Raw genomic sequence first — 21,216 nt, 5'->3', positions numbered from 1 at the left:
TAACCAATAACTTGGTTGATATAACTAAATCCGGCCATGTTTCGAGAGTCAGATGAATCAAATGGGCTGGTGGCGGCCACGGCAGCACGGGGGTTGAATGATTCAATTTTCAGAGGCTTCCCTTTCTCCAAACAGGCTGGTTCCACCTAGATTCAGGAATCTCGTTGATAAGGCGACTTCTCTCACCCGTCCATTGCTTGCAGGATTCAAAAACCCCCGAGACCAGACACGAGCTAGTCAGCGTGAGCGGCCTTTTGGTTGGATAACTCTAACATGACCTCGGCGCAACGCCCTGCGAAGCAAACCGAATCCTAATACGGGTGTAAGGGGACTCGGGCGGGTGTCTGGTCGGAGCAAGCTATCATCCCTTGTCCTATCGATCCATGAGAAACATTATCGTGGGTTCTCCAGAGCCATTGGAGCGCGACCCGCCAATGAGACCTGTAGACGGGAGGTCCAAGCTACATCCAATGTATGCTCAGAAGTAGGTTCCAAACCTGAAAATACCGCCATCCCTCATATCATATCCACTCATTCCAGGGCTCGCTTGCCACTTGCGTCCCTCTGCTCAACGCGGCTATCTATCGATATTATATCCAATATGTTCACTGTTACCTCCCCTCTGCAGTTCGTGATCAATTGTACGTATGACACGCTAAAGATGAAACCAATACAACCATCTGGCGAGCCTGTACTTCTTTCGATTCCACCATGTACGGATCGATGGGTGGCCACTGTAGCTGTCAAGACCAATCCATACCAAGTATGGATGTAGCTGCAGGTCTTTGGAGTTGATTTACGCCAACTGGAAAGCTCACGACATGTACTTACATCCGGACTTACTTATTTTAGGTACCCAACCACAACCGTTGAGCACTAAACTAGGTATGGATGCAGAAGGTTGCACCGCTCGAACGTACCTACGACTAGATAAAAAGGCATGATGCTATACTATACTCGAGGTCGGGGATCACGACACCCAATAAGCTTGACCTACCTGGAAAATAAAATTCCATAGCCTCTAGTGTTCGTCATGCTCGCGTCCTTCGACTGCAGCGCGCCGGCATGCTCTCACCTTCCGGTAGGTATGTGCAATCTGGGTGAGGTCTTAGCTAAGTAAGTCTAAGTAGGTGCCTTGATATGGCAATATCTTTGAGGAGTGTACTCCGAAGGTCTCGAGGTGTTTAATACCAAACTATATGACGACCTCATCTTCTGGTATCAAGGACTATTTACTTGCACACGACAAGTATGTGCTTCTTTGTATTATCTAGTACCTACCTACCTTACCTAAAGTAGTCAACCGGTGCGTAGCTGTAGATTGGCATTCAATGAGAACATGAAGAAAGCCAACAACTAAAGGGCGGTGGACTGGTTGTGGAACCGCTTGACCACTCCTAGCCCGTTCTAGTCGTCCAACAGTCCGATTTCCTACCATGCCGTTCCCAGCCCAGTCGCCTACCTAACCTACAGGCCACGGTCCAGTAAGTACCATGCGTTGGCAGGCATGTTGCGACGGGGTCGCTGAAACCAGCACTGGCGGTACTTGGCTGCTAACTGAGTCTGCTGCAGAATCAGGTGCACTATGTTATCGATGCAGGTATCCGGCCACACTCTCCAGCACTTCTCTTTGTCTTGTTTCTCTCCAATCCATCAATCCAACCCATTGACACCAACCTCCATCTCCATCCTGCGACCCCCCCCTTCTGCGACGGCACCAATTCCGAAACAATTGCAGCAGCAGAGGTGCATTTTAGTTAGCGGGTTGATCGCCTGGTAGCTGCACTGCTTTTACCTCTTCTTCTCTTTGCCGAACCACTCACTACTGGACCGCCTGCATACCTGACCTTACCTGACCTTACCATTCCTACTACTACTACATCCCTCGTCCCTAACCAGCCTTTTTCCCTTTTTTTGCTAACAATCGACGAATCTCTCTCTGTCTCTGCTGCATTGTCTTGTCTGTAAAGCCAATTCTCTTAATACGTCTTTTTTTGACGCCATATCATTCCCAACCGACCGCCGCCTTGTTTCTCGTGCAAATCGATTTTGCCCGCCTTTCGTCGTCGCATTTTACTCGAGGAGAAAGGAAATCCGAACCGCTCTTCCCACGTAGATCCAAAGAGGTAGCCGAGCCATGGCTGCACCAGGAGTACAGTCGTTGAAGGTATGCACATGCAATGTTTCAGCATTTGATGCTGCACTATCCGACCAACGCGATGCATGTTTTCGCTCGATTTCTAAATGTGGTAGCTGATCCCGATTCTTCTAGTGCGTGGTCACCGGTGATGGTGCTGTCGGCAAGGTGCGTTACTGTCCCCGCCCCCTTTGTCCGAGGAACATCGAGATAATCGTTTTCCGACGACTCGGTCCGCCTCGACGACGAATATAGTTCTAACATCCTCCCAGACATGTCTTCTGATCTCATATACAACGAATGCCTTCCCAGGCGAATACATCCCCACAGTGTTAGTCTCCCTGAGCCTGTCTGGCTTGCGACTGGATAGACGATCTGGAGGAGTACATCAGCTAACCTACGAACGACTTGCCCAGGTTTGATAACTACTCCGCTAGTGTAATGGTCGATGGCAAGCCCATCAGCCTGGGATTGTGGGATACTGCTGGTCAGGAAGATTACGATCGCTTGCGGCCTCTGTCGTACCCCCAGACCGATGTCTTCCTCATCTGCTTTTCCATTGTCAGCCCGCCGTCGTTTGACAACGTAAAGGCCAAGGTAAGTCGCTCTCATCTTATACTCGAGTGCTCAAAGATACGGGCAGCTAACGTGTCTCAATAGTGGTACCCTGAGATTGATCACCACGCGCCGAACATTCCGATCATCCTGGTCGGTACTAAGCTGGATCTTCGAGAGGACCCTGCGACGATGGAGAGCTTGAGATCTAAGAGAATGGAGCCTGTTTCGTACGACCAGGCGCTGGTGTGTGCCAAGGAGATCCGTGCTGTGAAGTACCTAGAATGTTCTGCCCTTACGCAGAGAAACCTCAAGAGTGTCTTTGACGAGGCTATCCGGTTCGTAACATGCCACACCCTCGCGCCACTTACCAGCAGAGATGACTGACTCCGTCGCAGTGCTGTACTTAATCCGAGACCTCAAGTCTCTGCCAAGCCCAAGAAGTCGAAGTGCACTATTCTGTAGAGCCAGAATGATGAGCAAGCCCTATCAACACTAGGCAGCCACGAACAAGAAAGAAATATGCAAGAAGCGATCTGAGGCGAACCCACGAGGCGAGCATGCTGATGACAGTCGGCACGATTCCCAAGTTTTTGATAGGATGATACGGAGCGGGCCAAACATCTGATATTGGTTTTTGTCGCAAACTGCGTCAGTAGTTGCAGGCGTTTTTGGTGGATATCATACTAGGAAAACGACGGACATCTTCTCCAAATGAGGGAATGGAACGACGTACTACTTATTTGTGTTATTTCACGTCCCCTCATTCATTCTCCCGATACCCGTTCAGTCGGCGGAGCTCTCTACCTCTACATACCCCAATGACCTCTGCCCCTAACTGGATCATCTCTTGATCGACGGCCAAACGTGGAGATATATTTGGAAGCTTGGGATCTCTTTCAAAGGCTCGGTTGGGAGCCACTGCTCTGTGTATAGAAGCGAGTTGGAGTTGAGCACCACATCTGATTCGCCTCTGGTCTTGGTCATATCTGGCGGCCACGATCCCCAGTATCCTTTAGGAAGATTATAGTCTTTCTGTTGAGGGAGAGCTTTCCAGCTAAATGGTCAAAGGATATGCAAGGTCTTTTTTTCAAGTTCCGTTTCTGTAGATAGCACACATGCACGAAGTAAAGAAAGAACAGACGATGTTACAGCAGCCACCTCCCATTTGCATGTTTGATCCGAAGATCTTTAGTAGCTGAAATCGTGAATGAGGGTGGGTATCTATTATAAGAATTCCTTTAATGCAAGCACGAGTTGCTTTCTTACATGGTCTACTTTTGTATCGGGACTCGGGCTAGCCGACTAGGATGAATACCGTTTGCGTCAGTCTTCTGGGCGCCCCCCTTGAGCAAACGTTCCTTCTCCTTCTTGATCTTCTCGATCTCCTCCTGCTTGGCGCGATGCTCGCGCTCGCCCGTCAGCTTCTCGTTCTTGGCGCGGATGCGCTCCTTGCGGTAGTCGGTGTTGCCGCCGCCTCCGGCCGTCAGCTCGACGTTGATCTTGCGCTCGTCGTCCTTGGGCCGGCCGTGGTAGTCGCGACCCTGGCACGTCATGGTCGAGTGGTGCAGCGTCTTGAGGCACGTCTTCATGTGGTCGTAGCCGGCGAACTCGACGAAGGCCACCCCCCTGGACTTGTTCGGGTTCGTCTTCTCGTGCAGCAGCCGCACCGCCGTCGGGTGCACCGCCGAGAAGTGCTGCTCGATGTCGCCCACCGTCGCGCTGTAGGGCAGGTTGCCCACGAACACGATGAAGCGCGCGGCCTTCTTGGGCCGGGCGTTTTCTTGGTCTTGTTGCTTCTGCTCGACCGTCTTCTCTTCGCCGTCTACTGCTGCTGCGGGGGCGGCTCCTTCCTCCGGGTTTTCGGATTTGCTGTCGTCGGTGGACTTCTTGTCCTTCTTGCTCTTCTTCTTCTTGCTCTTCTCAGGCTTGGCTGACCCTTCTGCCTCAGCAGCAGCAGCAGCAGCAGTATCAGGTTTGAATTTGCTTGTTTTCTTGGCCGGTTTGCTGTCTCTGTCGTCCATGGCCTGGTCCTGCTCTTCTCTGCCAAAGGGAGCGGCCTCTTCGTCGTAGACAGCGTCCAGGGCGGCGGCTTGCTCCTCGCGGCTTTTCTTCTTGTGCTTCTTCTCCTTCTTCTTCTCCTTGCGCTCCTGCTTGTCCTTCTTGCTGCGCTTGGTGTCCTTGGACGGCGCCGCCTCCTCGTTGCTCAGCCGCCGCCGTTTCTTGGATTCGGTCTTGTCGCCGTTGGCCATGGCCGTGGTGGGGTTCTCCTCGGTGGTGGACTTGCGCTTCATGGTTGCAACTTTGTTGTTCGTAGATCCGTAAATGGGTGTAAATTAACAGATGATGAACACAGTATTCCTTATGTCTTGTAGCAAGTGCAAGCAGTTTTACTGTTTTAGTCGGTTGTTGCTGGCTGTCCGTCTTTGGAACAAAAGCTACTTGGGCAGCCGACAAGTCGATGGGCACGGTGTAGATTGTTATCGCAACTTTTGGCAGATCAGAAAATTTTAGTGGGGGACTCAGCCACTGTACGGAGTATCTGCACCTAAACTTCCTTCTTTTACAGGGTCTCGACTCCAGACCCCTTTAGTTACATACGGAGATGTGTTGGGCTTGGTTGGGTGCATGTTCTCTCATAGTACGTACGGTAAGTCCGTGTAAGGAGCAGAGACGACCCAACCTGGCATTCACCAGCCTAATATTCGAGAAGAACCAATTGCTGGGTCTCAAGCCTACTGCAGGACATTTATCGGAGTGCTTGTGCTATTTGATGCAATAGAAGTGCTCACAATAACTTCCATTCTAACCCTCCCTTCTTCTAGTGTGGATAGATGCATTCTTCCAGCCAACGGCTGACAACGCGCTAAGCGTCATATGACAGGTGGCATTTCATACGTAATATCACAACAGGTTGACACCAACTACCTAGGAAAGCAACCCAGTCCGACTTACACGATCCAAGGAGTTACCGTTCCTTACTAAATTCAATACCCACTGGACCCTCATGCCATCGGATACCTTACAAGGACATACCAAACTGCACAAAGCATCTCGGGGCTATTCAGGCCACTCCCTCTACCTCACAGAGCTAGCCGGCTCCCCAAATAGTGGGGGTCACCCGCACAGCTCCTGTATGAGCTCATACCCAACGTGATAGCTCCAGGCACTCTTATCCAATATGTTTTTCTCCGGCACTCTGCAAGAGGGCATCTCTAGGGCTCTTGAGCAGACCAAAAATGTCGTCTGTTTCGTGACCGACGATGGAGACGAAAGTCGGCAATGGGAGGACGAGTTCCTCGCGGAATCCAGCGTCAAAAGTGCCTTGGATAGCTACGCTGTCGCTTTACGATTGAAGGCAGGATCCGAAGAGGCGGGGTACCTTGAGGCACTCTTTCCTGTCCCACGGAAACCGACCTTAATAGTCATCCAGTATGCATCTATATTCTCCTCGTACTGTGAGTTTGACTAACTCTTGATGTCAGGAATGGTCAGCTCAGGGAGTACATCGCCTCAGGGACCTCGAAAGATGAGTTCACAAAAAGAGTTCGGAATGCGCTCGGATCCTCAGCAACACAGGCGGCACCTACCGGCTCTGCTTCCGCTTCATCGTCAGCTCCACAGAATCCTTCACAGCCCCCCGCGGGCAATGATGATGACCTCTATGATGACCCTCCGCCAGTGGCATCGTCCTCGCAGCAACCTCCAGCGGCTTCGCCCGCGTCGGGCGTTCCTACGCCGTCTTCCTCCGATGAACGCGAGGCTGAAGTGCAGTCGCTTCTTTCTGAGCGGGCCAGGCGTCTCGAAGCTGAAAAGCAGGCTCAAGAGAAAGCAGCCAAAGCAGAGAGGGAGAAGCGTGCTAGAGAGCGCCGGGAGGCGGCGAACAATGGAAGTGAAGGCCAGTCCTCTAACGCTACTGCCGCAATGTCAACATATGCTCAGATGATGCGCAAGAAGAGGCAGGAGGCCAAGGAAGAACGCCAGCGTATCCTCCAACGCATCGAGGACGATAAGCGCGAGCGACGGGAACGCGAAGCGCAGGAAAAGCAGGCACGGCTCTTACTCGCCGCGGCAGATCCTAACACGGCAGCATCGAGCAGCAATGCAGCTGCAGGATCGCCAATTCCCCTACCTACCCGCGGGGGTGGTCCTACATGCAACCTCCAAGTCCGCCTCTTTGATGGCTCAACCTTAAGAGGTCGGTTTTCGAGCGACCAGACGCTCGGTAAGGAAGTTCGACAGTGGATTGACGAAAACCGCGCGGATGGGACCGATCCTTACACGTTTCGGGTTGTGCTTACTCCGCTTCCCAACAAGGCCATTGAGCCTGCCGAGGAAAGTGAGATGCTACGGGATCTTGGCCTTGCACCTAGCGCTACGCTCGTCCTGGTGCCCGTGATCCGGGTAGCTACAGCGTTCGAGCAAGGGGGTGGGTTGCTATTACGCGGATGGTCTTACCTCTATGCATTGATAGCTATGATGTTCTCGCCCTTTGCGGTGCTATTTCGTGGAAGAAATAACGCCAACCGTGACGCATCGCATGAGAACATCCCATTGGACGATCTGGACGCGGACGGTTCATCACGGCAGAGATTCAGGGGCTTCCGTAATCCCGATGATGAACGACGCAACCAGCAGCTCTACAATGGCAACTCGGTATGTTTTTCTCTGATAACTTTGGCAAAAGGATAACAAATGTACTGACTTTCCGGCAGCTGAATTTTGAGCCACGAAGAGACGATGATGACGAGTCAGACAAGTAGGGAGTGGTTTGACTGTTTATTTGTAATAGGTCTAGGGGGCGAATAAAAGACCGTGGGGTATTTATCCTATCATACACTGAGATGGGAGTGTCTGATCTGAACGCGAGCCCAATTCCTACCGATTTCTGAAGCCATATGCGATGCAGGAAGGCACCTTACATGCAGCATCAATGTAATACAAACCAATATGCTGTAAAGGCTCTGTAAATTCCATCTTCTCATGACCATCAAGGCTTCACTAATCGATCCTTGCCTTCCGTTAGTTCATATCTATTTCTCGCGCCCACTCCATGTTGCTTGTACAATCTAGTACGGGGCGGCGGCAGCCTGGCAAGCCTTGAGCTGCTCGAGGTACCAGTTGCAGATCTGCATGTTGCCGTTGTTGTCGTCCATGCACTTGGTGAAGTTCTGGGTGGCAACGCCGCAGTTATTGCCCCACTGCTGCTGCTGGGTGTTGGCCGCGGCCTGGGGAGCAGCCTCGGCAGGTGCGGAAGAACCGCCACCGAACAAGCCGCCGATGGCGTGGCCGACTGATGAGCCTACTGCGACACCGCTGTATACAGAGAGAAAGATCCATGTTAGCAATGTTCCTTTCCGTCGTTGATTTAAAAGAGAAATATTCTCCAGATGGTAACAACAGCAAGAAGTCGATAGAGGTACGTACGCAGCTGTGCTGGCCATCTGGCCGAAGAGGCCGGGGCCCTGCGAGGCCTGGGGAGCGGCGGCAGGAGGCGCCTGGTGCTGGCCCTGGGCGGGAGCATAGGTGGCAGCAGGGCGGGTTTGCTGCTGCGAGGGCGCGGCGGGTGCGCGGCTGACGGTAGGTCGAGCGGGCGCAGGGCGGGCGGCGGATCGCTGGCGAGGCATTGTGAGTTGAGGTGTTGTTTCCTTGAAAACTGAAAGAGAGAGTGTGTGTGCGATTGAGAAAAGGAGATGGTTGATTGCCTATGTTACTGGTGTTTTGGTGGCTGATGAGAAGGAAAAAATGTAAGTGTATTAGGTAGGTCGGCTCGGGACAAGTCGCAAAGCAAAAACGATGCAATTACTGAAATCAATGCTCGGATTTAAGCGGGCTAAGAGATCGGGACGGGGAAAGTACGGGGTGTTGCACTAAAGGCCTGATGGCCAATCAGAATGTCGGTTTTGGGCAGCTGCAAGATTCTGGACGGGGTTTCCGGAATGTTCTGCATACAAACTCGGTATATGGCAAAACAAGCAGAGCTGCCTTATCCAGATCCATAGTCGCACAACGATTTGTTAAATCAAGACGACTCTGAAATGGCAAAATGAGCTTCACCTGCTCAGTTGAGCCCTATAACTGGGAATGGGCAAAAAGCATTGCTGTGTGAGGGAATCGAACCCCCGCCTCTAGCTTGGAAGGCTAGAATTCTACCACTGAACTAACACAGCCTTCCCGTGACGATGGACTAGGGTGGGAAATTGGTATCGTATTTTAGCATATACGCGCTCAAAGTTTGTTGAGACATATCTTCGTGGAGCGATATCCATTCATGTATCCATGCTTGGCGAGACTTTGATTTGTTGTTTCGTATCAGGTGATGGCTTGATCATAGGCCGCTGCTACAGTACCAAGCGTCTGGCCGGTGACATATGCTTGTACAGAAGTGTAAGTACCCATGCCGAGTTGCTCGAAGCACCTAATTATTCGACTGGGGATTTAGAATATTTTCTAACAGGTGAGGTCAGCTTGATCCTTTTACTGTGAGGCAGAGAACCATGAAATTTGAAACATCACAACAACAATCAAGTACGGCTTACTTCGTCGTCTTGTAGCTCGTAGCTCACGCCCCTCGGCAGGAATCCTAACACCTTCTTGCATACGTCCTACGCTTCTATAATTGGATCTGTCCCAATCGACCTGTCGCAGTATGACTCTAGCACACATACACACACTGCGTACAGGTCACCGCGGCCTCCCAAAAATGCCAGTGTCAATAAGTCACGCAGCCCAGCTTTGGTCACGGATACCAACTTCTGAGCCATTTCAGTCAACTGTAAGAGGCTGGAAGTGTTCGTCACGAACAATACTCCCTGTACAAGCGAACAATGCCGTCATCGCCCCCGTGATATATACTCTATTGCCAGACAGGCTAAACATCACTTTGCGGGAGAAGCTTGACGTAGCCAAATGCCCCTGAAGCCATCACATCGGCGAGTTCAACGCGGTAGGCGATGAAGAGGTCTGCCGTCTTTGCGGAGGTGTGCGGTATCTCGCGATGAAATGCACGCAGTTGCCGTCAGGTCGCTGCGAGATATCTTAGATAACACACTCCGGTGGGCGTTCCGGCGCCGTCGACGTGCTGCCGGTATTTCATATCGGTCGATGGCTGTGAGGAGCGCTTCTTGGGACCCTGTAGTTATTTGCACGTGGCCCATGTTGACAGTAGTCTCGGCCTTTCTCCGTGACCCCTATCCGACAAAATCTTCCTGATATGAAGTATATTTATACATTAACCAAGCTCATTGGGTGTCAAAATGGGTTTGTATCCGCGTCCCAATTCTAAGTGGCAACCAAAATAAACCCCTGGCAGGCAACCTTTCCCGTCAGCTATAAAACCTTGGCATATGACTTGCCCTCGGGAAGCTCAAAGATTGACTGGCTACTGGTCCAACTCAATCTGGGCTGGACGTGGAATCAGTCCTCTTGGGGATACCTGCTTTAGCCCCTGTTAATGATACCCTCCCAGTACCGCTAGAGCCAGAGAAGTCCATCTATAAGAATGGGCAAGATCCTCTAGGACCTCGGGTGATCACTGTTAACCATCTGATGTAGCAGTATTTGCTTTTACGCCCAGTTGTCAACATGACGGTAGCACCCGAGATACTCCACCGCTCACCCGCTGGATTCCATATAAGAGAAGCCACCAAGGACGATGTTGAAGACCTTACACACCTATGGTACTCCTCGTTCAACCCGTCGCATGCCTTCTGGGCTGTTGCGACTCCTGATGATACCTCGACTCGCCGTTGGTGGAACGACACATGGAGTTTGGGCCTCCAAGCTGGGCCGGACGTCTTGAGAGCTTTCGTGGTCGAGGACCTCGCGCAGGACAGTCGCCTGGTTGCAGTTGCGCGCTGGAATGTCCCACAGGAGGAAGGCCGGCAAGAAATACCTCTGCCAGATTTCCCAGCCGAATGGGATGCCGAAATCACCGATGCCCTTTGGGGAGGTATGCCGCGGAACCGGAGGGAAATCATGGGTCAAAGGCCGCATTGGAGTGAGTTGTAATATCCATTCTCTGCATTGAAAGATCCAGTTTCTTTTGCGCTCGGTTCTAACAAAACGTCCATCAAGTGCTTGAGTTTCTAGGCGTGGAGCAGGGCTACCAAGGCAAAGGCCTCGGTTTTGCTCTGGTGGATTGGGGATGCCGACAGGCCGACAAGGCTGGCATAGGTGTATACTTGGATGCCACGATCAAGGGCCTCCCCTTCTGCAAGAAATGGTTTGGTTCCGAGGAGAAGAAGCCCCTTATAATGCCGACTCGTCGCGATACATATGCAAACTATGAACTGGTGACGAGTGTGCGGTTGCCAAGCCCCAAAACCGTGATAGGTGAGGAGCGAGGGTGATAATAAGTTCCACGCACTTGTAGATACCAACATCGAGAAGGTACAGAGTAGCTGAATATACTTGGAGTTCTGTTTCAGATGGGAATTGGTATGAAATACCACCTACCGATGGCATGCCTTTGAACTTAGAAGTCAAGTTTGTATATTCATATTATACTTTGTTCGATAGGTCATACGATATCAAATACCTGGACATTCTCTGGTCGTTTCTCCCAAGCCGCGCCTGTCATCTTCGCGATATCGAGGTCATGCAGATAGCACTCGCCCATCAGTGTCCAATGTTGTTTCTGTGTCGTACCATCTTCGATTTGTGATGGGCGTAGGACGTATGGTGTGCGCCCCCCTGAAAGGGAGACCACAATGTCGCCGGACTGCGACTCTTGAGGACAAAGCCCAAAAGCGCCTTTGGCTGTCTGAAAGAAACACCGGCCTTCCGCAAACTCACACATCTCTGTGAACTTCCTCGAATTGCCATACTTTGCCAGTTTTCTGAGTACTCCTGCAGCTGGCTCCGGAAGCCATTCCATACCTGGGTCATGTTCACTTCTTGCCCAGTGCGTTGCAAAATGGGACAGGGCCTCAACATCAGAGCCTTCGTCGACACCTTTTGCCGAAGTAATAGTGGTGGCTTCGCCATTTCCTGGGTTTTCCGTCTCCTCAAGTTTCAAATTACTCAGAGGACCGACTAAGTCTGCCAGAGATTCATCGGAGCCATCGAACTTGAAGCGCTCTTTGAATCGCCGACAGATGAGCGTCTCGACGAAGGCTTGTAGGAGACTTTTACCACTGGGGTAAGAGGGGATTTGAAGCTCTGCGGGAACCTTCAACTTGACCTGCCCAGGATTCTCCTCTCCGATGGTCTGAGCTGCCCCGATCAAAACAGCCCAGGCTAAGGGAACGCCATCGGCTAGAGAGCCAGGGGGCTCGGTGTGGTAGTTGAACTGGCGGATATCGTCCCCTGTGAAGTTCCATCGTTTGAACGGCCACTGCACGCTCTTAATGCCGTCGATGTAGATACCACGAAGGGTGAGCATAGACGAGTCTAAAGGTTGATCCAGGATACTGGTGTCAATAGGGACTTGGCATACGGGAAGCGTTTGGTCGAGCCGGAATAAAGCGGTCTTGGCAGATACAGGGTGCTCTGCATGCCACAATGCCCAGCTTGGATGCTCCGATGGTGGTTTCTCGATGACAAAGCGAGACTGCGCGTTGCTTAATCCCGGTTCGTTTTGTCCCGACATATACATTGTATCCTGAGCAATCTGGTTATTCTTGTCGACTTCTTCATGTCGAATGCCCAGTATATCAAGGGACTGGTGGTCGATAATCCATTGCCTTGTTACATCCTTCCATACGTCAGACGAGCCTTTGGCATAGTCGGGTTTGAGTCTTGGTGGTAACGCCTCGATGTTGAAAGTCTCTTCGCTAAAACTGAGAAGAGCGAAGATCTTGTCTCTCGGATCAGTCGCAGCGAAAGCTCGGCTTCGGGAGAGGATGTCCAGCAGTGGAAGGTGCGGCGGTGATGGCGTCTCTTCCTCCTGCTGTTGCCCCCTTTGAGCTGCGAGAAGTTTGGTCCACAGGAACGGGGGAGTCTGTCACGAAGATCAAGGTTACCGCTCCAGGCGCCTGCGTACGAACGACTGTTCTTGACGGCCATACAGAAGAAGACGAGGATATCGATCCAATCCCGTCTTTTATCACCGCAGTACACAATAGCCCTCTTGGCATTCATCACTTCCTGCACGACCCAGACTCTTTGAAACCATCGATACTCGAAGAAGTCTTTAGCAGCCAGACTCAAGTGGACACGGAAGACATTGTCGCCTCCCTGCTTCCCATCTTTGGGTTCGATCTTGATACGGTCAACGAGCCCTTGTACATCATGATGCAGAGTCAGAGGCCCGGACATGCCTGCCCCTGGTAAAGCTTTCTCGATGGTAGACTTCAGCAACGCCATGATCTGCCAGATACGTGTGAAGTCCTTCTCCTGATTTATTTCGCCCAGAAATACCACGACACAACTTGCGCATCTGTAGACATCTACCATGAAGGGGATGGCGTTGTTTCGCTCTCGTATACTCCCTTGATTTATACAGAGAGCGTCAATCCACACTACCCGCTCCTGATCCTGATACCGGAGATGTCTCAGTGCGAGGTCCAGTGATTTCGTAATGTTGAAAGTCTGCTCATCATCGCCCTGTCGCTCCGAGTGCGAGCATGAGGGCCCTGAATGATCATGTCGCAAAGTGATGGTCACCGTATCTTGGAGGTCGCCCCAGCAGTAAGAAAGAGCCTCGAAGATTTGCTCACTTATTGGCCTAGTATGACGCTTGAGTGTACAAAGTAGTGGATCATCGAACGATCCCGGTGCAATGGAGATGAGACGTATCTGTTTGCTAGAGTAGTCCAGCGGTCTGTAGAAAGTATAGTCGTTTTGCACTTTCCACTCGGGGTCATCATCAGGATCGACTGCAGGCCTCGCAGGCTGATCTGGATTCGAAGCCATCGTGTGTTATTCGCCCAAGTTTGGTTGCTACCTAAACTTAAGCTCCTCAGGCGCCCTTCCCACCTCACATAATAAGGCATTTAAAACTGGGTGAAATGTGCGAGTTGCAGAAGGTGACAGTAATGCGCAGAGCCTTGATAGATCGGGACTAGTGCTTATCTCACTGGGTTTCAGCTGATGGGGCTGAAGGTTTCCCTGATCATAGGCCAGACAGATACACCTATGGGGTTTCCGGCCACCGGGATAAGATTACCCGGGAATGAATGGTGTCCCGCTCCACGGCGCCGGAGTCGGAACACGGAGCCATATGTGACCTGCGGGCTTCTGGAGACCCAAGGCGGTCCGATGTTCTCCACCGCCGCTCCATCGTGTCCTGACAATGGGCCGCAGCCAATATCGAAGACACCCGAAACTGTACAGGAGGTCAAGCTGGCCATAGTCCTGTCGATGAGTTTGGGCCAAAAGTAGACGAGTTCTATGACCAGGCGAGTGAGTATTGGATGGCGGTTAGGCCTGCGTTTGGTCGGGTTTGGCAGCCGGCAACCGATAACCTTGTGACCAATACTACAAGAGTAAATGAAATCGCATTACCACTTACGTTAGCTTTCTGGAGGCGGTAGTCACAACCCTAGAGAGTCTGACGGGGCCGATTGCAATTGAGCGGGCGCCGCGATAAGATAAGGAATTGTTGTACAGAACAGTCAGTCGATGGTCTTACGACGATTGAACAGCTTTGGATAACTTCCAATACACTCCTTTCCAAAAAGTAACTTGAATCTGCATGAACGCTTTCGAGCTTCAAACTGGGGGCAAACCAAGATGAAGACCCCAACCGCAAGCTCGGTGCATTGCCTCCTCCGGCGACCCGTGGCCACCCGACCGGGTAACCTCCAGTGCACAATCGCAGCCTCGATAACGACCGCATCCACAACGTCATCGTCATCCTTGACTACGACCTCGAGCACCACCCACTGTCCTTCTTACACTCCAACTCGACAGCAGACCGCCCGGGCCTTCTCCGTCCTCAACCGCCCGCCGCCCAACTACCCGGGCCATGTGCCCCTCACCCGCATCGAGCGCGCCACCCTCGCGCTGGGCTCGGGCGTCCTGTCGCTGGCGAACCCGTACCGCGGGGACCTGATCGCGGTGTGCGGCGAGGCGACGGCGACACCCTACTTCATCCACCGGCTGCACCGGGCGATGCTGGCGTCGGCGACGGGGCGGCGGATCCTGCGGGACCGGCCGCGCATCAAGTCCGGCTCGCTCGACCTGCCGCGGCTGCGGGCCCTGCCGCGGACCACGGTGGGCGGCACGTACGCGGCGTGGCTGGACCGGGAGGGCGTGTCGCCCGACACGCGGTCCGCGGTGCGCTATATCGACGACGAGGAGTGCGCGTACGTGATGCAGCGGTACCGCGAGAGCCACGACTTCCTGCACGCGCTGACGGGCCTGCCGGTCGTGCGCGAGGGCGAGGTGGCCCTCAAGGCCTTCGAGTTCGCCAACACGCTGCTGCCCATGACGGGCTTCGCCCTGCTCGCCGTCGCCACCCTCAAGCCGAGCGAGCGCGCGCGCTTCTGGGATGTCTACGGGCCCTGGGCCCTCCGCAACGGCCTGCGCAGTGATGAGGTCATCAACGTCTACTGGGAGGAGGAGATGGAGACGGACGTCCAGGGGCTCCGGCGCCGGCTGGGCATCGAGCAGCCGCCGGACCTGCGCGACATCCGCAAGCGCGAGCGCGAGGAGAGGTGGAAGCAGAAGCAGGGGATGGCGGGTGCGGCAGTGGCTGGAAGCTAGGCGGTCGTGAACAACAGAACACGATTCTAGGTAATCTTACTCGGTCGAGTTTAGAAAAGGCTTGTACGATGGGTTTACGTGTATGCACACACATGTATTATTATCGGTCACAGCAGCCAGGCATGCGTGATCCATTATACGCCTTGTATTAACGCAATGAACGCCACATGGTATCAATCAGTATAATGTCCCCGTCTGCACTTCCGAGCCCAGAGACGTCATCAGTATTTTTTCTGGTCCCCTCGCGCTATCACGCCTGTGTATGAATGAACGGGTTTGTGTCAGAAACCTTGCTCGCCCCTCATAAGTCGAACAGGTCGTCATCATCATCATCCCAGCCCTTGCGCCGCGACACTACGATCTTCTCCTCTTCCCGCGTATCGGCCACAGCGTTGAGCAGGTCCTTGAGCTGATCCTCTGTCACCTTGGCTCGCAGCTGGCCCGTCTGCGCCAACATGATGAGGCGGTTCTCGACATCGGTGGCGCGCGACTCCTTGACCAGACGGATGCGGCCCAAGCGGTCCGCGGCCTCGGGGTGTAGGATCTGGTTGAGGATGGACTGTCGGGCGGCTTCGGCCTCGGCTCTATTGCGTCACAGTCCAGTATCAGCCGGTTGCTCCTAAGAGAGTCACGACGCGAGGAAGAATGGACCGAAGTAATAAAGAAAACGTACTGTTTTTGCTCGGCTTGTCCTCCCCCCGGTTGGCCACCAGAGCTGCCGCCGCCGCTCTTACTGGCGCCTGCCCCGCTTTGCGCCTTGAGCTGCTCAAGGCGAGCCTTTCGGATCTATGACCAGGAATCGCATTAGTGCATGAATTACAGTGATGCACTCCAGCTGAACAGGACTTACTGCTTCTAGCTCTGCGTCGGCCATTTTATTTGGATGTGTGTACAGTCTTGCAGATTGATTACGGGTTTGGGTCGAGAATCGTACGGGCTGCTAACCTAGGTAGTTACCTAATGTTAGGCGCAGGGAGAAAAAGTTATGGTGGGGTTGATGCGACCAGGATTGATACATGACGATGCTGCCACTAATGTAGGTACTATTTCAGCAGCCAAACAGCAGGGATAGAATTCTATACAATTCTTTGGGATCACAGTCATAACGAGTCTATAGATGGTTGATCAGGCCATCTGCACTTGTAATCATTTCCGTCGTTAGATAAAGATACATCTTACGTTTCACGGTTTTGTTAACCATATTCAAGCTTTTTGTTTTTTTACTTTCTATCCTCTAAGCTTTGGACCCTGCAGGTGGTGTCTTATACAAATATACAAGCCGCGTAGGCTGTCCTGGCTCGCCCTCGACAGTGACCTTATCGCTGTCCATCATATATGGCGAGAGATACATGGGTATATCCACCTCAATCTCCTCATTTCTGGTTTGTTGCCTGGCCGAGATGATGGCCCCCATCGTTTCTAATATCTCCGATCGCGCACCCGTCTTCTCGGCTATCCGAAGAAAATAGCCGTTGAATAAAGTCGTTGGCACTTTGTGTCCATTTCGAATGAGCCTGACCCAAGGGCTTATGCCATCATGCCTCTCGAGAAGGTCGAAGGCACGTTGCCTGAAGTTTCTTCCCGTGAAGTAGGCAATTACCTCGGGACTTTGTTGGAGCTCAGGCATCGAAGCAATTATGTACACCAATTCAGTAGTGAATTCATGCCACAGCCATCGCGCAGAGGAGCTTTTTAGGATGCCAGCATATGTAAGTCCCAAAGCAGCCGAAATACTGTTGGTTACAGTAGAAAACACCATCCCCGGTAACTTCTGGCGCAGAAAATTATCCAAGGCCATAGGCGACACATTGAGGTCTGGGGCACCAGATAGGAGCTTGGTAAAGTGTTGTGTTCGTGTTCTAGCAACCACGGCTGGCCAGTGGCTGACACCTGAGGGCGTATCGGCATCTTCTGTAAGATGTTCTCGAGGTATTCCTGAGAGACACAGCCGCCCCGGGCGTCTCAACGCCACCGAAAAAGACGTATTGGGTTCCCCAGAATACCTAGAGAACTTTTGACTCATGGTGCCGAGAACGTAGGTCGGCCTTGTATTTGGGTCCTTGAAGACGGTTTCATTCAGATGTTCCATCAAACCCATCCCTTCACCTAACAAGCAAATAGTCGTTTCATGGTTGATGAGGAGGGCATTACGGGCTAGGCATGCCCGTACCCCAGTGTTGTCGGTTATCACCAGATTCCGGATAGGCCCGACCTTTGATAATCCAACTGTGGCGGGCGTGCGCCGGTACCCGACATAGAGCGGCTTTTGAATCTCGGTCCTCGTGACCGTTCCATCTGCTTTCTGCACCACCAAATTTCGTCCTTCATCCTCCCAAGCTGCAATCGGGTCGGGGTGCTGGAGCAAAAGCCGCGGAGAAGGCACAAGGGGGGCATTCGATAAGCAGTGCATCAAGTAGCGGGCTTCTCGGTTGAAACCAAGCACGTGAACTTGGTCTGATAACCTCAGGGATTCCACAGCTTTCTGATAGGTAGCCGAGCCCACGTCCGATGTAATGGGTATCTGAGTGGTATTTTCTTTTTCTCTTTCTCTCTCTCGACGTTGGGAGAGAATTGCCTGTTTCAGGCTCGGAGCATGATACGAAGGCGGATCTATTTGGCAAGCCTCACGGCGAGGGGACAGGCCCTGGTTGAGCGTGGCAGCTGCAGTGAGGTGCTTGGAGGCCCCCCGCCCCACGGAGACGTTATCGCGGTTCCATTGTGGTGTTCTGTAAGGTATTCGCGCTGAAGCCCGCGAAAGCGGCTGCCGGAGGATGTGGGAAGACAGATTGAAGAGCGGGAGGCGACGGATTGGAAATTGTCATGTCCTGGTCATCAGGGCTCGGAACCGCGTCGGCTCGCGGTGGTTGATTATGTTGTCGTCAAAACAGGAGCCCCGAACATCGAATAGTGAAAGACACAGGCAATCGTGGAGAAACGAAGATGATAAAATATAATACAAAGACCAGGTGACGTGGCGCAAGCACAAGAGACACCCCGATAGAGTAGAGAGGGACGAGAAATCGTTAAGGGTATCTCAATTGTCATGGACTAGATTGCCTCATCACAGAAAGTCGATCTTTCATGACGGCGACATATTTTTTTCCCTAGAGCTTCCTAGAGCGTGCAATCCCGGTCGCAAGGGCCGAGTCAGGCCTCTCTGTGCAAAAAGCTCGGGGTTAATTGGGACAGACTTTGGGGCCCCGATTTAAACCCACATGCTGATTGTGGACAATCAGTATCTTTTGATTGGTCAGACTATACGTATTAACACCTTAGACCCTGACTATTTGAAGTAAGTAAGCGAATAACCACCCTCTTGGCTCCTGAACCAAGCCCTCGACCCAGAACCTCGGGTATCACGAAGGTAAGGAAGCCTGCTGTTGATTACTATCTCACTTTCGTACTGCATTTCTGTGTCACTATCCGTCGAGAATTTGGGTTGGAGATACTGCGCCGACATGTTCTCGCGGTGAGCTGTGTCGAAGCAGGTCTGATATAACGGAAGGGAGCATTGCCGCACCCCTTTTCAGGGGGTTGGAATATCACTGCACCGGCGGGAAAGGTTATTCTGGCCTGGAAAGCAATGGCTCTTGGGGCTTGTCAGGCTTTTTGATGGCAGATGTTCATTCCTTTGGCTACAGCTGAAAATCCAATTCCAGCTGGCTCGCGGGCAAAGATAGCAAGGCTGGGCAATCTGATAAGTGTTATCTTAATCACGTTTACACAAGCTTGGAAATTCCCTTTTCGACTGTGGCAGTTTTGACTTAGCTATCGCCCCTTTCGGTGTAGAGGCTCTTGTGATAAACGAAGAGGGGAAGGGGAATTCGCCATTAAGGAGCAGCAGGAGTGTACATAGGGCCACCACTCGAGGGTTATTTGCCGTCACTTCCCCAGTAAACTCCGCCTCAACCCAATGAAGCCCATGGGTTCGATCAGCATTTTATTAGAACGTGTTTTGCCTGGTCGAGACCCATTTTCAATAAATGCTGCCTGTTTGAGAAGGGAGGTTACCAGTAAGACCATCGGACCGTTGCGCCGCTAAGATGCATGTTAAAGGGCGAACCCGAACAGGACGCCTCACGCAAGCCAGTTATTGCTCTAAAGACGAAGGATATCACCTCCGAAGCAATTCAGGAGCCAATGCCGTTACGCTCCCCTTTCTGCCCCTGCCTGATCAAGCCCGAGCTAGTAATTCCCCCGGGTGCCATCAGGCTTCAGCCCGATCAGCAAATAAACATTGACGACGAGCCGCGGTCACTCGTGCCATGACCACAGTCTGTTATTACGTTGCTAGCTGCCATAGGCTCAGGTTGACGCCCATGATTATCCCTTGAGCCCGCCATGCAATCCCTCAAACTTCCGCAATTGTGAGTTTCAAGCTAATCCTCGTCACCCGTGTATTCACCGGCTCGCTATCGATCAGTGTTGGTTACCCGGCGTTTGACTATGAGTCCAACCCTGATCAGCTGGGAGTTCTGAGCTGTACAATCTGTGGTCTGATAACCTTTGTGCAGTCTGTGGCGGCAGTCTGTACTGTGTGAACTCTTTCGGCGGTTCAATCGGTGCGAATGTCTGCGCCATTCCGTACTGTGGTGGATAGTAAGACGGTTGGTATTGCTGCTGCTGTTGTTGTGCTTGATTCGGGAACGGGGGTATCGACGATACACCTGATCCGAATCCTGGGTTCCTTTCTCCTTTCCTGCGGTTCAGAAACAACATGATCGCGCAGGCTATACCGGCAATGGCAGCTATACCAACGCCTACGCCGATGCCGGCTGTAGCACCAGTAGAGAGGCCCGATGATTGCTGGTATGGTGCATGTTGGTCTGGAGCCGTGCCCGGTGATTCATTGTTGTCGGCTGCTGTAGGCTGGCTGACCAGAATGCCTGATGTGGCTGAAGAGGGCAAAGAAGCTGTGCTGCTACTGCTGCTGCTGCTGCTTGTAGAGGTCGGAACCTTATCGCTGGGGGACTGAGTAGTCGTCGGGGTAGTCTCCACAGGCTTCACGGTGATATTAAAGAAAGCTGAGCTCTGAGAAGATAACTCCTTGTCTTTTGAGTCGCTGACTTCCCTCAACCAAAAGAAGAAGACTGGCGAGTCGTTGGCATCCAGCTCGTACGTACTGACAGTCCAGTTAATCACCTGAGGCAACTCTTGACCAAGAGTTTCTGGAGATACGGGTTGAGTCAGTACACAGGGTGGCGATGAAGCTGCCGCAGTAGGGGACTCACGCTGGTAGATGGGCTTCGCAGCCAGAACAGCCCCATGGGCAATAAGTGACTGTTGCCAAAACTCGATTTTATACTCGGGCCATGGTGTGTTGAACAGGATCGTCTCGACATCGCCAATGTTCCACACCATGTTCGAGCCATAGCTTCCGGTCTTGACAGGCACAACAAAAGATGGCCTGGCGAAGCCAATCTGGTAGGAGAGCTCACAGAGCGTCCCCAGAAGGAGCAGCAACGGTACCAAACGCATTGATAAGGCTGCTATCCAAGATTCCTGACTCTGGATGGGTTTGGTCTTCGTGTGAAAGCCATTGCTTATACCAGAGGGAATCAGTGCAAGCTAATATGGAGGAAAAGGGGTGGCTATGTGACTGTTCATATTTGATTTAGAGCCTCGAGTCGAAGTTGGGAAACTGCAGGCAGCAGATAGGTACCTCCCGTGTAACACCAACGTCCCGACGGGATGGATAACCGCCCGAGTGCCTTCCAACGATCCAATCCGACGCAAGCACCCCTGCATGGAACCAAATCAGCGTGGACTTAGAGTAATGCTGTTGGTTCCAGAAATGCAGCTTTATTAATCATCTCCAGTCGCCTCTCTAAAAATAATGGAGCTGCATGCGTGGATGGCAGGCGCTGGTGGCT

At 52.4% G+C, this 21,216-nt stretch overlaps 9 protein-coding genes across 9 annotated transcripts; 4 read left to right on the top strand and 5 right to left on the bottom strand.

Annotated features, from left to right (window-relative positions):
* Positions 1-2,137: 2,137 nt before the first annotated feature.
* Positions 2,138-3,157, top strand: PG994_007600 (Ras family protein; the record flags this gene model as incomplete). Its single annotated transcript, XM_066859009.1, has 6 exons — positions 2,138-2,167; positions 2,273-2,305; positions 2,410-2,468; positions 2,554-2,734; positions 2,798-3,030; positions 3,091-3,157. 6 exons carry the CDS (start codon positions 2,138-2,140, stop codon positions 3,155-3,157), a joined length of 603 nt encoding a protein of 200 aa, XP_066715951.1.
* An 809-nt stretch (positions 3,158-3,966) lies between these two features.
* PG994_007599 (uncharacterized protein) lies at positions 3,967-4,986 on the bottom strand (the record flags this gene model as incomplete). Its single annotated transcript, XM_066859008.1, has 1 exon — positions 3,967-4,986. One exon carries the CDS (start codon positions 4,984-4,986, stop codon positions 3,967-3,969), a length of 1,020 nt encoding a protein of 339 aa, XP_066715950.1.
* An 887-nt stretch (positions 4,987-5,873) lies between these two features.
* Positions 5,874-7,455, top strand: PG994_007598 (uncharacterized protein; the record flags this gene model as incomplete). Its single annotated transcript, XM_066859007.1, has 3 exons — positions 5,874-6,124; positions 6,178-7,348; positions 7,408-7,455. 3 exons carry the CDS (start codon positions 5,874-5,876, stop codon positions 7,453-7,455), a joined length of 1,470 nt encoding a protein of 489 aa, XP_066715949.1.
* A 306-nt stretch (positions 7,456-7,761) lies between these two features.
* On the bottom strand, positions 7,762-8,319 carry PG994_007597 (CHCH domain protein; the record flags this gene model as incomplete). The annotated part of the gene is made up of 2 exons (XM_066859006.1): positions 7,762-8,008; positions 8,120-8,319. The coding sequence occupies 2 exons, from the start codon at positions 8,317-8,319 to the stop codon at positions 7,762-7,764; spliced, it is 447 nt and encodes a 148-aa protein (XP_066715948.1).
* Positions 8,320-10,276: 1,957 nt separating this feature from the next.
* Positions 10,277-11,043, top strand: PG994_007596 (uncharacterized protein; the record flags this gene model as incomplete). The annotated part of the gene is made up of 2 exons (XM_066859005.1): positions 10,277-10,691; positions 10,769-11,043. The coding sequence occupies 2 exons, from the start codon at positions 10,277-10,279 to the stop codon at positions 11,041-11,043; spliced, it is 690 nt and encodes a 229-aa protein (XP_066715947.1).
* A 170-nt stretch (positions 11,044-11,213) lies between these two features.
* Positions 11,214-13,549, bottom strand: PG994_007595 (uncharacterized protein; the record flags this gene model as incomplete). The annotated part of the gene is made up of 2 exons (XM_066859004.1): positions 11,214-12,601; positions 12,658-13,549. 2 exons carry the CDS (start codon positions 13,547-13,549, stop codon positions 11,214-11,216), a joined length of 2,280 nt encoding a protein of 759 aa, XP_066715946.1.
* Positions 13,550-14,368: 819 nt separating this feature from the next.
* On the top strand, positions 14,369-15,343 carry PG994_007594 (coenzyme Q biosynthesis protein Coq4; the record flags this gene model as incomplete). The annotated part of the gene is made up of 1 exon (XM_066859003.1): positions 14,369-15,343. The coding sequence occupies one exon, from the start codon at positions 14,369-14,371 to the stop codon at positions 15,341-15,343; it is 975 nt and encodes a 324-aa protein (XP_066715945.1).
* Positions 15,344-15,644: 301 nt separating this feature from the next.
* On the bottom strand, positions 15,645-16,217 carry PG994_007593 (uncharacterized protein; the record flags this gene model as incomplete). Its single annotated transcript, XM_066859002.1, has 3 exons — positions 15,645-15,927; positions 16,017-16,129; positions 16,194-16,217. 3 exons carry the CDS (start codon positions 16,215-16,217, stop codon positions 15,645-15,647), a joined length of 420 nt encoding a protein of 139 aa, XP_066715944.1.
* Positions 16,218-19,762: 3,545 nt separating this feature from the next.
* On the bottom strand, positions 19,763-20,821 carry PG994_007592 (uncharacterized protein; the record flags this gene model as incomplete). Its single annotated transcript, XM_066859001.1, has 1 exon — positions 19,763-20,821. One exon carries the CDS (start codon positions 20,819-20,821, stop codon positions 19,763-19,765), a length of 1,059 nt encoding a protein of 352 aa, XP_066715943.1.
* Between the last annotated feature and the right edge of the window lie 395 nt (positions 20,822-21,216).

Source organism: Apiospora phragmitis, assembly GCF_038363925.1.
Source record: "Apiospora phragmitis strain CBS 135458 chromosome Unknown utg000007l:1.0-2108841.0:1.0-2111359.0, whole genome shotgun sequence".
NCBI classification, from domain to species: domain Eukaryota; kingdom Fungi; phylum Ascomycota; class Sordariomycetes; order Amphisphaeriales; family Apiosporaceae; genus Apiospora; species Apiospora phragmitis.
The sequence above is the reverse complement of the archived record's forward strand: the minus strand, read 5'-3'. Positions and strand labels throughout refer to the sequence as shown.